The 16,120-nt window shown below is 50.8% G+C and overlaps 1 protein-coding gene across 3 annotated transcripts in view; it reads right to left on the bottom strand.

The window, feature by feature from the left end:
* Positions 1-16,120, bottom strand: part of COL6A3 (collagen type VI alpha 3 chain) — an 81,275-nt gene that overhangs the window by 21,705 nt on the left and 43,450 nt on the right. For all 3 annotated transcript variants that reach the window (XM_077869347.1, XM_077869346.1, XM_077869345.1), the window contains 18 exons: positions 15,307-15,399; positions 14,809-14,862; positions 13,830-13,901; positions 13,090-13,116; positions 12,951-12,995; positions 12,778-12,831; positions 12,261-12,323; positions 11,580-11,645; positions 11,138-11,191; positions 8,582-8,617; positions 7,929-7,991; positions 6,801-6,863; positions 5,250-5,312; positions 4,245-4,307; positions 2,736-2,786; positions 2,287-2,322; positions 1,764-1,826; positions 971-1,033 (listed from right to left, as the gene is read on the bottom strand). In XM_077869347.1, the coding sequence (XP_077725473.1) occupies positions 971-1,033; positions 1,764-1,826; positions 2,287-2,322; positions 2,736-2,786; positions 4,245-4,307; positions 5,250-5,312; positions 6,801-6,863; positions 7,929-7,991; positions 8,582-8,617; positions 11,138-11,191; positions 11,580-11,645; positions 12,261-12,323; positions 12,778-12,831; positions 12,951-12,995; positions 13,090-13,116; positions 13,830-13,901; positions 14,809-14,862; positions 15,307-15,399 (1,029 nt within the window). The remainder of the gene's footprint in view (positions 1-970; positions 1,034-1,763; positions 1,827-2,286; positions 2,323-2,735; positions 2,787-4,244; positions 4,308-5,249; positions 5,313-6,800; positions 6,864-7,928; positions 7,992-8,581; positions 8,618-11,137; positions 11,192-11,579; positions 11,646-12,260; positions 12,324-12,777; positions 12,832-12,950; positions 12,996-13,089; positions 13,117-13,829; positions 13,902-14,808; positions 14,863-15,306; positions 15,400-16,120) is intronic.

Below are 16,120 nucleotides of genomic sequence, written 5' to 3' on the forward strand. Positions count from 1 at the left end.
CAGTCATCTTGTGGGCCCATCAAGTGTCTTTCCACGGGACTAGAGACTGGTTTACTTTTAAACACTGCACTTCTTAAAGGCAGCAATCACCTGACTCAGCCTTCACCCAAGTTCAACCAGTAGAATCCCTCAACCTTTCCTTGTAAGAATGATTGTCCATCATTCTTTGAACCTCATCGAATTTAATGTAGGGAGACAATACAGGGAAAGCTTCAAATAAGGAAACAAAGACATTCGTAGTGAAGAGACGTCCTGGAAAGCCTGCAGAAGGTCACCCTCCTGGCCCCCGGTGGCAGGGCACTCGTGGGTTTTAAACCACAAATCAGAAGCTCTCTCGGGCATTTTATAAACCAAAGGAAGTAGTCCACAGACCGACATCTGTCATAAATTATACTACTGGGATCCCTGGGTGGCGCAGCGGTTTGGCGCCTGCCTTTGGCCCAGGGCGCGATCCTGGAGACCCGGGATCGAATCCCACATCGGGCTCCCTGCATGGAGCCTGCTTCTCCCTCTGCCTATGTCTCTGCCTCTCTCTCTCTGTGACTATCATGAATAAATAAATAAAATCTTTAAAAAAAAAATAAATAAATAAATTATACTACTTCTACGATATGCAACCAAGAAGTATTAAAACTTGTACTTTTTTTTTGTCCTGTACACAAACCTCAAACAAACCTATACCAGGAAGTTATAAAGGCAAATTACAATATACCCTAGACCACAAGGTTCCATAAGAAACTTCTTTTTAAAGCTTCTTGTTACTCTAAAACTCAAAACCTCTTTTCTCCATTGTGGTATCAAAAGAAAAGTGGTTTACTTGAAAAAAAAAAAAAGGCAATAACAATACAAATGCAGCAGCCCTCTCTTGAGGAGAAGGGACAGTGGAAAGTTTATAAAGAGGCATGTGTAAAGCATCCAGTCCAGTGGCTAGATCAGAATTCGGGGGGTGGGGAGGAGGGAAGGTACTTACAGATGGTCCTGGGTAGCCAGGGTCTCCCTTCTGCCCAATTGCGCCCGGAGGTCCTGAATTTCCCTAGAAAGGACAGAACAAACATTGCTCAGCTATGGCAGGAGATGAGGAATCCCCATCTCCTATGGTTGGAAGGGGACAGTGAAGGTGATCTAATTCAGCGTTCCCCCGTCACCATGAGAAATCTCTCCGTCAGATGCTTGCCCAAGAACCATCAATAAGACTATCCCTGGATGGACAAGAAACCAAAAAATGGCAATTAATCAGATCACTATTCAGTGGAGACAACCAATCTAATGTATTGAAACCCACCACCTCGAATAGTATGATGATGGAGTCTGGCTGTCTTCACTGAGCAAAGCGACAGGATAAGATGAGGGTTTTAACTGTATTTTAAGCTAAAAACAACAGTTTCCCACATCCAGACCACAATTTGCTAAGTCAAGACTCGGTGTAATCTTAAGAGGGTGAGTAAACATCCATTGAAGAGAGTAATTCAGAGCTAAAAGTAGCTTAGGGAAGAGGACTCTAATGGTGGGGAGGAGGGCAGCGTGTGGTCTCGTGATCTCTGAGATGTGTTAGAGGAAGGCGTTCTCAGAGCCTCCTCATGAGGACTGCATGGCTGACGGAGGACCGAGCAGACAACCACAGAGGGTCCTGAGGACACTGCTCTGGGGCTTAGGATTCCTTCTCTTCTTCCCTAAACTACAACTAGCCAGGTTGCAAGTGAAGAAGAATAATTTTTACCACACATGTTCTCATTCCCCACCTGCCTGCAGGTGGGCAGACTCACCCTTCGGCCTCTGATGCCTTTGGGTCCCGGTGGTCCGCCTGTCCCTGGCTCACCAGGGACTCCCTGGGAAGAGAGCCAGAAAGAAATGCATTAGGCTCTGAAATGGAGGGTCTAGCTGAGGGTCCCAGGGGCATCCGGACCATAATTCCTGGGGTAGCCAAGTGGCTCACTCTGATTTACATTCCACTGCCTTCCTAGTCCATTTGTGTCCCTTGCAGTCAGCCTTAGCTTGTTGAACCCGTGGTGACAATACCACACCGATCACAGCATTTTGAGTTTACAAAGTATGTTACTGCTGCGTCATTTCATTTAACCCTCACGGGTCTCGAGGCAAGTGCACACTGTCCCGTCCACCTAACAGATGAGGGCATACCTCAGAGAGGCCGAGGCCTTCCCTGGGTCCTGGTTAGTAAGCAGCTGACCCAACACTAGCACCTCAGTGTTCTGATTTCCAGCCCATGAACACACCAGACTCAGGCACAAACAACAGTGACATTTCACCATTAGGGGAATATTTATTTACCTTTGGACCTGGGTATCCAGGGAATCCTCTTTCTCCCTGTAAGAGAGAAATAAGTAACTCAGCATTTGGTCCCAATTTAAGTGCATCTAAAATACATTATTCTTGAGCTGAAATATATATATATATATATATATATATATATATATCACATATATATACACACACATATATATAATATATATAATGAAATATATATTTATATATTATGAAATATATGAAATATATATTATGAAATATATATATATATCCCTGGAGTCATCAGGAGAAAAAAATTCTTGATATTACAATAAATATATTATGAAATATATGAAATATATATTATGAAATATATATATATATCCCTGGAGTCATCAGGAGAAAAAAATTCTTGATATTACAATAAAATTTTGAGAAATAAATCTCTAAAAATATAAGTTGTCAGAAGTTCAAAGAACCTAGCAGATACATACTTTTTTGCCTTTGCGTCCTTCACTGCCAACCCCGTCTCTGCCATCGTCGCCCTAGGGGTGGAAAGACAGCAATACTGCAGGCCGCCATGCGGGGCACTGCACAGCCACCTCTGTCTAGAGGCCTGAGCACAGGGTCTTTGGGTCCCTGAAGTGTTCCCAGATCAAGGACGTGTTCCTGCTCCCATCCCATCCTCCAGGTACAAACAAGACTGCATCTGGAAAAGGATGTGCTTAATGGGCTCCTTTGGCGAAATGGTGCTGGTGTGGCACCAATATAAACAATTGACAGCCACTGGAAAGACACCGCTTGGGCATAGAATCACAGACCCACTGAACCCAAGACTCTGAAAGTGGAAAGGATTCCCTAAGGCCACCCTGACTCTGCATCTTTGGGTCTTTGATTCTACTTCAAAGCAAGAATGCAGTCTCTCATGCCTTCCCGAGTGCTCCTGTGCTCAGACTCTGTCCCCTCCCCTCCTAACAGTCATGCCGTAGACTACTTTCATTCCCAACTCCCCCTTCCTGTGCTCTTGGATTGGTCCCATCACCCCCACCATGGGAGATCTTCAGAACTGGATTCCATTAACGATTTCAAAAGATCAGAAGAATGCATGTAAAATATACATTAATATCTCTAAAATGTACATGGAGCGCACTACATAGTTAATTTACGCTTTTGAGCAAACTTTAACAGTGAAAGAGCTGTTGTCCAAAAATTTATGGACACAATCAAGAAGAGATTCCCTGCAATGGTCTGAAGAGATTTTAAAGTCTGATTTTTTTCGCCCTCTGCTCCTGAAACTAACAGTGACAGAAATGGATCTTTTAAATGCCGGAAATGGATCTTTGCCGTAGAGAAGTTGCATACACCCCAAAAAATATTTTAAAGTTTGGGATTATACATCAAATAAATCTGGTCCATTTTAGCTATACTGCCTCATTCTTTAAAAATTCTCAATATTCTGTAGACTTCTTTTCCCTGGATAGAAATGTATATTACGAAGATAGAATGTATATTATTCGTGAGCAAATAGATTATTATTATAGATTAGTTTTAAATGACATTTTTAAAAATGAGTTATCGAGGTAGTAACTTTTATTCCTAGGATGTCTCATTCAAAGGAAATGGTTTCAATCTGGATCGAGACCTGAGCAGATCCAATTCCATTTTAACCAAAGGATATTTATTTCTTTGCGGAAAAGCTCCTGCAAGACTGAAAATGAAAGTATATCCCACTTCATCGTGTCCCCACATTCACTTAGGAAAAAAATGGCTTTCCTCAGTCTTCTCTGATGGAATGAAACTGATTTGAAATTCACTTGCTGTTTATAAGCAGAAGGTTTTGCTGTGTTCAATCGGATCCCAAGGACACAAGAAGCAACTATCAAGTTACCCTTATTTGGAACCCAGTTAATGGGCAATGATGAAGCCTAGCCCAGAGCAAGGCCCCCGTCTCCCCACCTCCCGCCTTCTAGCGAAGGATGAGCCACAGCACGTCTTGATCTTACCGTCTCCCCTCGAGGGCCCCGGCTCCCAATGCCTCCCTTCTGTCCCGGCTCTCCAGGCTCACCCTACACAAAAGAAAATTTAAAAAATAAAAAAATAAAAAATAAAAAGCTGAGACAGCGGTGGTTCCAAGGCCAACTTAAAATGTGATTCTAAGCCATTCATGTTCTATGCAATGCTCATGGTAGGGTTGCTGCAAGCTGCTCCCTTCATCTTTTAGATTTTGATAAAAATGATTTTTTTTTTTTAAATCGCAGTGCTTGTGTGTACATGCCAGGAAAAGAATCCAGGAAAAGTCTGTGTTTGTCCCTTGCATTAGCATGGCATGGGGACATGCTGACGGGGAAGAGAGAAACAGAAACGGGGAAAGAAGCCAGGAAAGTCAGTGGGCATTGAATTCAGCAGGGAAACCCAACAACACCAGCAAGAGACGCAGAGACAAATGTGGATTCACATGAACACATTTCCTTTGTGGAGAAAATGCTGCCCTTCCAGACTGGTTCTGATAAATTGTGGTTTTCTTAAGGCTTACGGAAAGTCTGTTCTCAGACAGCCTTCATGTAACAAGCTGCCGTTATCCAAAACAGTCAGGCATCTGGGCCTCTTGGATAAGCTAAATATGGCCAGCCGAGCTCCGTGTGTGCACTGCCAGTGTTGAAAGGATGCGTGTGCAATGCAGCACAGAAGCTGTGCTAGGCATCCCCAATCTGCTCGGATGGCTCTGAGGAGCCACAAACCACGCATGAATAGAATCAGGTCATCCACCTGCTGCTGGAGGGTTATGGCCATGAGATAGCCAAGCCACTGAGTACAGCCCACATGTTCCCTTGGGGTGGGGACAAGACAGGGATCCCACGGGCCAACCTGGCTGGCGACAGGGGAAGCTGGGTGCAAGCAAAGCAGGAGGGCACAGGGACAGGAGAGAGAGAGAGAGAGAGAGTGAGGCCACGGAGGGTCTGGCTGGGCCTGGGCCTCAGGAAATGAGTCCTACTTTTGTCAAGACGCACCTTTCTTCCCAGGGGACCGATCCTGCCACGCTCCCCAGGAACGCCTGTGGTCCCTCCGCCTCCCTGCAGCACGAGGAGAGAGGAGCGTGTCGATGAAACATTCACCCTGCAAGCCCAAGGGCCTGAACCCTGCCCTCCCCCGACCCCGCTGCACTCAGGGCCACGCACGGTGCTGGAGACCCAAATGCACGCGTGCACAGACACCACTTATGCAAACTGAAAGTATCACCTGACCGCTCAGCACCTGTTTCCCCGGAGGAACACATGCTGCTGTTACCAGTCACATACCCCGAGGCCCTGACCAGAGAGGACCAGCACCCGGATATTATGTGGCTTTGTTTCCCTGTCCATGCCTGCACACTGACCCCTGGGTACACAGGTGTGGAATCCTGTGTCCCTGTATCCACTGAGGGAGCAAATAAATAATGAAGAAACAGCTCTTCAAATGGAGCGCAGCCCCCAGAGCCCGGAAATGACCAGAACAAAGATGCCAACAACAGGAGGTAGCAGCTACTTGGCATTGGTGACCGTTTGAAGAGCTTCACCTCACCCCCACTCCACCGTAAGCTCTCGACCAACCAGAGCTTAAATGATGTGAACAGAACCACAGGAGTTTTGAAAATAGGGATTTCTCAGATTGCAGACCGGGGAAGGATGTCTAAGCGAACAGAGGTTCTCACAAAGTTTCTGCTTCACTGTCCGACCTTTTGTTCCTTTAAGGAGCAACAGGTCAGTTCTTTGCCAGTTTTCGGTCACTATGGTTTTCCATAACAAACGACAGGGGAGCTCCTGTGTCAGACAGGAGGGACGCCCGAGGGTGCAGCGCTGGGTGCTGGGTCCCCACTCAGCTCTGACACATTTCTGCTCATCGTCACCAACCACAGAGATGATGTTCATGCCTGTGGCCATGCAAGTATAAGGAGCAGCTTCTGTGTCAGACCTGAGGACGGGGAACGCCTCACACAAAACACCGAACCCCAAGGCAATGTCAAGGGGCCACCTGTGAAACAACTTGGCATTAGCGGAGAATGTGGGCAGATTGAGTTAGATCTTAAGTGGGTCTAATCCTCAGACTTTGGAGATGCAGGGCGGCCCCTCTGTGCTCACCACCCAGCTGGGCCCTGTTTGGAAGGAGCAGCACTAGGATTTAGAAACCGCCGGAGGAGCACCCGGGTGGCTCAGCAGTTGAGCATCTGCCTTGGAGTTCCAGGATCGAGTCCCACATCAGGGTCCCTGCAAGGAGCCTGCTTCTCCCTCTGCCTGTGTCTCTACCTGTCTCTTTCTGTCTCTTTATGAATAAATAAATACAATCTTTGAAAAAAAAAAAGAAAGAAAGAAAAGAAGCCCCCAGAGCACCAAGCAACAGTGTCTCTTACTTCTTCGGGGAGACTGGCCAGTTGCTGTGAGGACCGAGGCTGACTCAGGGTGTGTGTTGCCAGGGATGAGGCGAGGGGGAGTCTATCTACAGTGACACCATCCACGGGACCTCAGCCTGTGCAGGCCCTGGCTCTCTGCTTAGCTAAAGACAGGGGTGCGATCGAACCGACTTACCCGAGGCCCAGAAATGCCTTGTTCACCGATCAGTCCTGGAGGACCTGTGGGACCAGGTGGACCCTGAAGAGATAAAATGCCAACGTAAGTGCTGTGTGGAGGTGGCGCTCCATGAGGAAGCTCACTCAGGGTGACACCTGCACATGGCACAGAGCCCAGAGCCCCGTTCTTTTTGGCGCAGCCAGAAAGCCCGCTGGAGACCACGCTCCTGTCTCAGCTGTTAACAGCAGCTCCAACCCAGGACACAAATGGGGAAGTTAATTAAAAAAAAAAAAATACAAGGAACAAGGGGCGCCTGGGTGACTCAGTCAGTTCAGCGACCAACTCTTGATTTCAGCTCAGGTCCCGATCTGAGTCATGACATGGAGCTCCGCGTCAGGCTCCGTGCTCAGTGCGGAGTCTGCTTCAGTCTCTCTCTGTCTTCCTCTCCCTCTGCTCCTCCCCTCCTCACTCCTTCTCCCTTTCTCTCTTTCTTTCTCTCTTTCTCTTTGTCTCTCTCTAACATAAAGAAATAAAAATCTTTTAAAAAAATTACGAGGAACAAGGGTTGAAACAAAAGCTTGTACACAGATGTCCCCGGCAGCACCATTCACAATTTCCAAAAGGTGGAAAGAGTCTGAGTGTCCACCAGCCGACGACTGGGTAAACAGATTGTGGTCTGTCCACGCCGTGGAATATTCCTCAGCCATCGAAAGGAAGGAAGCGCAGACACACACCACTACGTGGATGAAACTCCAAAGCATGATGCTCAGTGGAGGAGGCCAGACACAAGAGGCCGTATATTGTGTGACTGTGTTTACATGAAATTTCCAGAAGAGACAAACCCACAGAGACAGAAGGGAAATGAGTGGTTCCCAGGAGCCGAGGGAGGGGAGATGGGAGTGACTGCGTAACGGGTAAGGGGCTCCTCTGGGGAAGGTGGACACGTGTAGAGCTCAGGGTCACAGCATTGCCAATGGACTATCTGCCACGGAACGGTTCGCTTCACGATGATTAGTTTTGCATCCGATTTTGTAAAATTGACTCTCACCTCATTTAAAGACAAGCAACTAAGCATCCGGGAAACATCACAAGGCATGCAGCCACACCTTGGGCGGGGGTGGTGGGGGTGGGGGTGGGGTTACTGACCTGCGCACCTCGGGCCCCCTGCTCTCCCGCGGAGCCCGGCTGGCCCGGGCCGCCCTTGTTGCCCTTGGAAACAAAAGAAGATGGAGGGGGTGTCAGGATGGTTTTCACCAATGTCAGCCATCTGCTCTACAGTCACACCTGGACAAGGCGACAGGAGAACAGCCCTATGGGGTGGGGGTGAGGGGGTGCGGAGGCCATGGAGGAGGCGGCTCCGGGACGAGACGTTGGGCAGGTACAGCGGTGTCACTCTGCACTCTTAGGATGGTTTTCCACTCTTTTTACCCTCTGCTCAAGATGGCTTTGGAAAACAAGGTTTGTTTTTTTGTTTTGTTTTGTTTTTTCCATCCAAACCTGTCTTGCCCGGGTGAGCAGATGGACACAGGAAGATGCTGAGACTGGTCAATGACCCGACAAGTGGGCCCATCGGGGATAAGGGATGCCGGACATCGCCTCCTCCATCTCTCGCCTTCGCTTTTGGTCCCTGTCCCCATGGCCCCTTGGTCTCACAAGCCGTTTAGAAGAGCCTCACGTTAAGGAATTGGTAGAGAAGGTGGCGGCAGCTGATCGAGCGCCACGCCTCGCTGGCAAAGGGACAGGGCACATGGGGAGTCATGATGTGATGCTGGGAAAGAGGCACCAAGTTAGAGACCTACCTTCGTTCCTGCTGGTCCCCTTCGGCCAAAGCCACCCTGTGGAGAAGTCACAGAAAGTGAGAGGGAGCCTGGGGACGGAGCCGCTGTGCACCTGGCCGGCCCCGAGCAGACGTGCACGCGCCACCCTTCCTCCTGCCCTCATCTCCGCGAGCTTTTGCTTCCGTGCTGCCCTGTTCACCACCCAGATGGAAGCTTTCAGAGTGACTCCAGACCTGCCAAGCAAAACAATGACTCGTTCTGGCTGGATGATCCCAGCCAGTCTCACACAAGGATGTGAAATGGTAATGTCAACCTGTCTGCTTTACGACCGAGTTCCTAACTGCAGGGCGAAGTCATGAAATATGTTCATTCTCGTGGAAGGGAGTCCCAAGCTCTCCAGATGCTCCCGGCCAAATATAACACATAGTTGGTTAAGTAAAGTATTGGGATTGTGCATATGTGGACCTAAAAGCCCAACTGTGCTTAGTCTGGGCTCATGACTTGGCAACGTCTCCCTCGATGTTCTAGAAGTGACCCTTAATTCAAATAAACGTGGACCTGCTGCATTAAGTCATCCTTTAATCCCAATTTTGTGATGCTTCCTCTCCAGAGCAAAGGTTCAGGATCGGAACTCACGGAGGTCCTGGGTGTATCTTTGCGAGGTAAGGGCTGGTATTCTGGAGACTGTAACACAATAGTTCTGTTACGGGCTTGACGCATCTGCTGCATCAACCAAAGAAACACACTCTTCACTCCCAATGGACAGGCCCAGAGATTTTCTGGGGTGACGGCTTTGCCATTATTCACTGTGATGGCAGCTTCTTTAAGAGAAGACCTTGGCCTCCTTCTATGGATGACACATGGACAAGTGGAGGGGGAAGGGACGGGCCAGGCCACTCCTTCAGAGTAAACAATCTGGCTGGCCTCCCCCAACCCCGGCGAGGGGACATCCTAGAGTATGACTAGAGGCCACCAGTGCTGGATGACGTACAACTGAGGCCAGAGACAGCCTGCAGAAGCCTGAGTGGTAGACTGAGGCATGAGGTAAGGACACAGGTCACCCTGGCATGAGCCTGCACAGTGAGGTCCTAAGGGAAGGAGGAGGAAGCTGACAACCAGGCCTTCCCCGGCCATCAAGGGAAGAGTCTATGAGAGCCCTTGACCCCGTATCAACTTCAAACCCAAGTGTCTACCTTGCATGTAGAAATCAAACAAATTGGCTGCATGGCTCTATTAATAATCATTTCATGAAAACGAGGTTTGGCTCCACTCACGACAGGAGCCGTCAGCACGTCATGACAGACAATAGAGTATTTCCTCATCGCTTCGTCATCACACAGCTCCTCGGCATTATTCAAATATAATCCTCAGAACATTTAAGACAGCATCTTCAAATTTTGCTTGCCTCTGAATTATAAAAGCATAACCTAAAAGATTATGCCTAGGGGCGCCTGGGTGGCTCAGTGGATGAAGCGTCTGCCCTCGGCTCGGATCATGATCTCGGGGGTCCTGAGATCGAGCCTCGCGTTGGGGTCCCTGCTCTTCGGGGACCCTGCTTCTCCTCCTCCCTCCACCCCTACCCTTGCTTGTGCTCTCTCTTGCTCTCTCTCAAATAAATAAAGGCTTTAAAAATAATAATAAATAATAAATAAATAAATGTGCCCAAGGCATATCATGCCATCATGAGTAAGAGTCACTCCTCCCCAAAAGCGCCCAGTGCAGAGCACACGGCTGATGGTGCCACCACCGGTCCAGCTCCCAATGCGAGGCTGGCGCCAGGGAACAGGCAGAGGTGCTGTTGTTGGCTACGCAGCCCAGCCCGGGGTGCTGTGCTGTGCCGCCCGCTGAGCAGAGCCACCCTGACGGCCCCTGAAGATTTATCCGCCTCCAGACCGCTCCTCCCCGAGCAGGGACTCTCTCCCCACTTCCAGAGCCGAGCTCTGGGTACCCCACCCCACCCCCCCGCCCGGGCCCAGAGCTTGTGTACATAGCTTTGGCTTCAGCCTTCCGCAAGCCTCAGAGAACCTGCATGCAACGTGCCGTCTGGCAGCAGACATTTGTGAAATGTCTTGAAAAAGCAGCTGCAAGATGCGATTCACGAGAAAACAGAATCCGGTTCCGTTGCTTGAACTAGAGCAGCGCCGACCAACCAACCAACCATTATGACGCCAACACGTACACGACCCGTCGGCCCTCCTCCCCCTAACGCCCTCATTCCCCTCTGTACTCCTGCTTCAGTTTGGATTTTAAAAATATTTAGTGGGATTAAAACCTAGCCAAATACGTGAAAGCAGCGAAGGCATCGCTTTTAAAAGCCTCTGTTGGATGCTGTGCTTTGGACAAGAGGCAAGGAGAACCCCGGGGCGGGAGGAGGGATGGGGCACAGAACAAATGGTGAGCATGAAACACGTCCATAAGCACCAAGATTTGGGTGACAGCAGTTTCAAGAATCCCTTTAAAGTCCCTAAATATAAAGCTGCTGAGTAACTCTGCCCCAGAGCGCGTTGGTGGGCCACTCAGGCGGCGGCACTTGCTCAATCTCCCCATGGAAGCCCCCAAGCCCCAAGATGCACTCACTTCCTTCCCGGGGTCTCCAGGACTTCCAGACACCCCGTCTCTCCCAGGGAGACCCTGATGGGAGGAAAAATCGGTGTAAGATTCTTAGCTGCAAAGAAGACCATCAAACTCTGCACACTGCACCAGAGGCCGCGGGGAAGGGCGCACACACACAGGGTGGTGGGCTGCTTGGGGGGACCCCTGAGACGTGGGCCGTGCCCGGCTTCGGAAGCCTCTGGCTTCACAAGCACTTTTCACTGATATCTAAGGGGAACAAATTCTGCAGGTAAGTAGCAGTTGCTCCCACTCCCTGTTGGAGACTCCCTTCACCAAGGGGTCTGCACCCCGCGCGTGGGCCCCACAGCCTTGAAGACCACCTCCGTGGCCTCTGCGGCGGCGGTGGGCATGCGGGGAGGGGGCCAAGCACTCAGCCAAGGGGGTCTGGGATTGCAGGGTGTCGTACCATGGGGCCGATGTCTCCAGTTTCTCCTTTAGGTCCTCTCTGCTGACTGTCCCGTCCTGAGTCACCCTGCAAACAACACAGGTCAGGGACATGAGCTGCATGTGCAAGCAAAGGATGCTTTCGTTCACTTTAGGGAAAGAGATGGAAAAGAAAGGCTTGTGGCTTCTCTCGTTCTGTGACTCTATAAAACCCCATGCCAGGCCAGCCTCCTCTCCTCCGGGCCAGAACCAGGCAAGAGTGACCCTGGGGGATCATCCTTCTCACTGAGGAAGGGCCACCGCCCACCGTCCAGGGCCAAGAGTGGTTGATGACCCCATGGGCAGGCTGTGGGTCATGGGTGGGATATGGCCTGAGGGCGGCCCCTCAGGGTCTGTCTGACGTGTTGGTCACCCCTAATACTTTCCTGACCACTCAGTCCAGCTGGATGAAAGCGCCCTGAGGCCACCTTTTAGGGATACTTCTGAGGTCTTTGTAGGAAAGGCCCTGCAAACACTTTATCTCTGCTGGTAGAGAGCAAACACATCTCCAAAATTGTAGGAAGAGGACAAACCGTGTGTGTTACCAACACATGTTAAGGCCATTTCAGAATTCTGGTTTAAAATTCTTCCCTTCAACCCACGTCGCCGAAACCCTCTTCCCCGAGACGCGGGTCTCACGCTGCGGGTGAGGACGTCCCCTTACCGGGTCACCTCGAAAGCCAACGTCTCCTCTCTCTCCTTTGACCCCTTTAGGTCCTTTGTCACCCTAAATAAAAAGCCCAAGCGGAGACAAAAATTAGGTAGGGTTTCCAATTTGTATGTCACCCTTAAAATCACGTACTTTAGGTCATAAATCTTTAACAGGATAGCATTTCCCATTTGCGCATTTACAGAAAGGTAAAATCACTTCCAGATATTTCTGATTTGTTCTGGTAATCCCAAATATTTACTGGGACCTATTCTGTACCAGACACCGGGGGTTTATTTAAACAGATCACACTCAGCTCGTGCCCTATGAGACATACCCTTCAAACAAACAAAAATATATGATGTAATTGTCACAGCTGATAGAGGACAGAGTGGATGCCAACCCCGGAGGACATCAGAGAAGGCTGCCTGGAGGAAGCAGTCTTCACAGACATGAATTAAACAAGTATGTATTCCTTAGGTAAAATGTTTCTAGTTTTTCCATCATGACAACGCTATGGAAACATACTTACCCTTCTGCCCGGATTCCCTTTCTCTCCGGAAGACCCGGGCAATCCTTTGTCTCCCTGTCAAAGACAATGAGAAAACGTCACCCCGGCACAATTTCCACCGTAGCCCGAGCTAGGAGCAGCCGGGATGTTCAGGATGAGGACACGGTGTGGACTCCGAGCGCGAAGTCACTTACGTCTTCACCGTCGAGACCGTCCAGCCCGATTTCTCCTAATTCGCCCTGCGGGGAAAGCAAGACACACGGTGAGAAAGGAAAACCCACAGATCCTGAGAATGCGATCAATTTATAAAAAGCTAAAACAAAGCGTAGGTACCTTCTCTCCTGGGAATCCGCGAGAGCCCTGGAAGGCAGGGGAAAGGGGAAAGATTAGGTCCTCCCTGGAGGCGACAGAGAAAGGCGGGGGGAGGGGGGGAATCCCTCCTCGACACCTGGATCTGAAATCCAGTGCTCTCAGGACTCATCTGTCTACACTGCCCTCTCTCCATCCCGGCGGGGTGGGGTGGGGGGGATCCTGAAGCTAATTTCCCTGGGCCTGAGCACCTGCTGCTCTAGGCTCCCTGGGCAGGAGGGCACCAGGCTCCAAGGTCCCTTTGTGACTTTACGGCCCGGTGGCCTCTTACCTTCAGCACCTGCTTTCAAACATCAGCAAACGGAGGAGACAGCGCCTCCAAGCACTTCCCACAAGGAACCTTCCAGCGTGTGCCTGGCACCCTGGCCCCCCAACACTTCTCTGGCTCCTCTCGGGGCCCGGGGCTAGAGGCACAGGCCACCGGCCCTTCCCCCACCTGGCCTCGTGACCGCCCCCTGACTTCCTCAGGCTCCCTGCCCGCGGCAGCCTGGGCTGCTGGACCCGCCAGACCTTGGACCCGGCCTGCAGTTGGAGCCCCTGGCTGCTGAGGCCTCCGGGGCCTTCTTCCCCAGGGAAGCATTTGGGGACAGCGTCTCACTTCTGCACGTGCCACTGAACGCCTCTGCCTGCTGGGGCCCTGGTGCTGTGGTCACACACATGCACACACATACACACACACACGCACACACACACACACCCTGTACCTTTATTCCTCTCTGCCCGGGGCAGCCCTGGAAACCTTGAGTGCCGTTCACGCCAGGAGGACCGCGCTCACCCTGCCGGGAGAGACAAAGCCATTTACAGGTTGGAGCTCCTTGTCACCATGCCTCCACTGAGTTCGCTTCACCAGGAGAGGCGTTTTCTAGAAAGTAGATTTCCCCGGCAGGGATGCTGTTCGATCCTGGTCAAGCCTTCGGCACCCCTGCACCCCCAGCCCTGGGAGGATCCCACCCCTTGAGGGAGTGGGCCCTGGAAGGTCTGCGGCCCAGAAGGTACTTCCCTGGAGGACCAAGGATGGGCAGGCCTCTGGGTACCAGGTGCTAGGAGAACCCTGGGCCTGATGGCTCCTGCACACCGTCCCTGGTTCCTAGCTCCCCAGAGGGTCCCGGGGTTGGCACTGCCTGCTGGGACCCCGTGACTTCATCTGCTGTCCACCGGCCTTGTCCCCCGATCCCAGGGCTGGGCCTCTTTCTAGTGTCCCCAAGCCTCTCAGACCTCATCTGTCCCAGGACCTGCTTCCCGAGCCCCCAGCTGCACCCTTAGGTCACCCAAGTCGGCAAACCTCCCTTAAAGGCCGTAACCCCGACAACAGCCTGATTAGGCTCCCTCCGCCCTGCCCCAGCTCACTCCCGTCTCTGCTTGGACTGGACATCTGCATTTGCTGGACCCCAGGCATGGCCTATTTGGTGTCCCCCGGCCTCAGAGGCCATCGAGTCTCTCCCTCTGAAATAGAACGAGGAAGAGCCCTGCACAGCACGTCCACGTGTGTCACGTCCAGTCATCCCCCTGTGCCCTGTGCCCCACAGCGTAGAGATCTGAGTTGTCACAGAAGTCAGAAATGAAGGTTTTCCTGGTAGGAAAATCACTGGAAATGCAACAGATCATGAGCCCCACAATTCAACCCCAATGTGTGAGGAACAAAGAGGGAAGACAAGCTTAAAGAACAAATCATCTTGTACTTACGGGTCCACCCTCATCGCCAGGATAACCTCGATAGCCATCTTCCCCGGGAATACCCTAAAACAGAAAGAGTGATTCCTCGGTGAAAGCCTCTAGTTTTCTTTGTTCTACCTTCAAGCATCTCCCCGACCCCGTTCCTTTGATAGAGCAGTGCCACCACTTAGCACGGCGTTAGCTGTTCCCTTGAACTTGGGCTTCCATTCATCATTCCAGCGCCATTCATCTATCAGGATCTTGAAGGCTCTCAAAATCCTGTCCGCTTCCTTTAACTTAGATGCAAAGGCTAAGATTCCCTGCTGACCCTCCGTGGAGAGGCTGCCAGTACGTGATGCCCACCGATATGAACATTATTTCATAAAATGAAGAACCAAAGCACTAAAGAACAGATCCCCTCTTCCTGAGGAAAGAAAGAAGGCAGCGGGCATCCAGGGTCCCTCAGGCCTCCTGTTGCAGGGACTCTGCTGAGAGCTGGCCCCAGGTGTAAGAGGCACAGCCACCTACCTTTGGCCCGATGCTGCCAATGGGCCCGCGGTCTCCTCTTTGCCCGGAGCATTTGCAGGGAACTCCGCAGCAAGCTTTCTCAGCGATGTTGTCCTACCAAGAAGAAAAGAAAGTTCAAGTCCTAAAAAATGCCAAGAAAAAAAAAAAAAAAAAAGCATATATAGGCCATGAAGGGAAAAAAAATCTGATGTGCGTGGATTCCACAGTGAGAGGTGAAGCTCTGCCCACGTGGCCCTCCCTCTGAGACGGGCCCAGCAGTCAGACGGCGGTGGGAAGTCACACACGGGGACGTGAAGAGCCACCAAAGTAAAATAGATCTTATTCACGGCATCACTTTGGGCTGGGCCTTATTTCTAAAAGTTTCCAATGTCCATCTTCAAATTTCACACATTAAGCATGAGAGACATATTTTCAAACTCTAAAGAGCAAGACCTAAGAAGGGTGTTGCATATGGCCCGGATGGAAGGATCCCCCAAATCTCCTCAGAACCATGGTCAGAGCACAGACCAGGGTGCCAGGACGGAGGAAAATAGGGAAGAGCCACATGTGGGGCAAACACAAGTGGTCCCTGCCACCACCCTGGGTCACCAAGGAGGCCACACTCAGCAGACACCCTCGATGGTCCCTTCCCATCCGAGCCCCTGACTTTACGGGGAGAGTGCATGCCCAAGAAACATTTCCAGCTGCTACACTCATGGTGGTCAAACACTTTCCTTACAGTGGGCTTCTCAGAGTTTTCACTTTCTTCCACGTTCCAGATGTGTCAACTAACACAACCTCCTACCACCCAATTAAAAAAAAAAATTCTAATTCC

Source organism: Canis aureus, chromosome 24, assembly GCF_053574225.1.
Source record: "Canis aureus isolate CA01 chromosome 24, VMU_Caureus_v.1.0, whole genome shotgun sequence".
NCBI classification, from domain to species: Eukaryota; Metazoa; Chordata; class Mammalia; order Carnivora; family Canidae; genus Canis; species Canis aureus.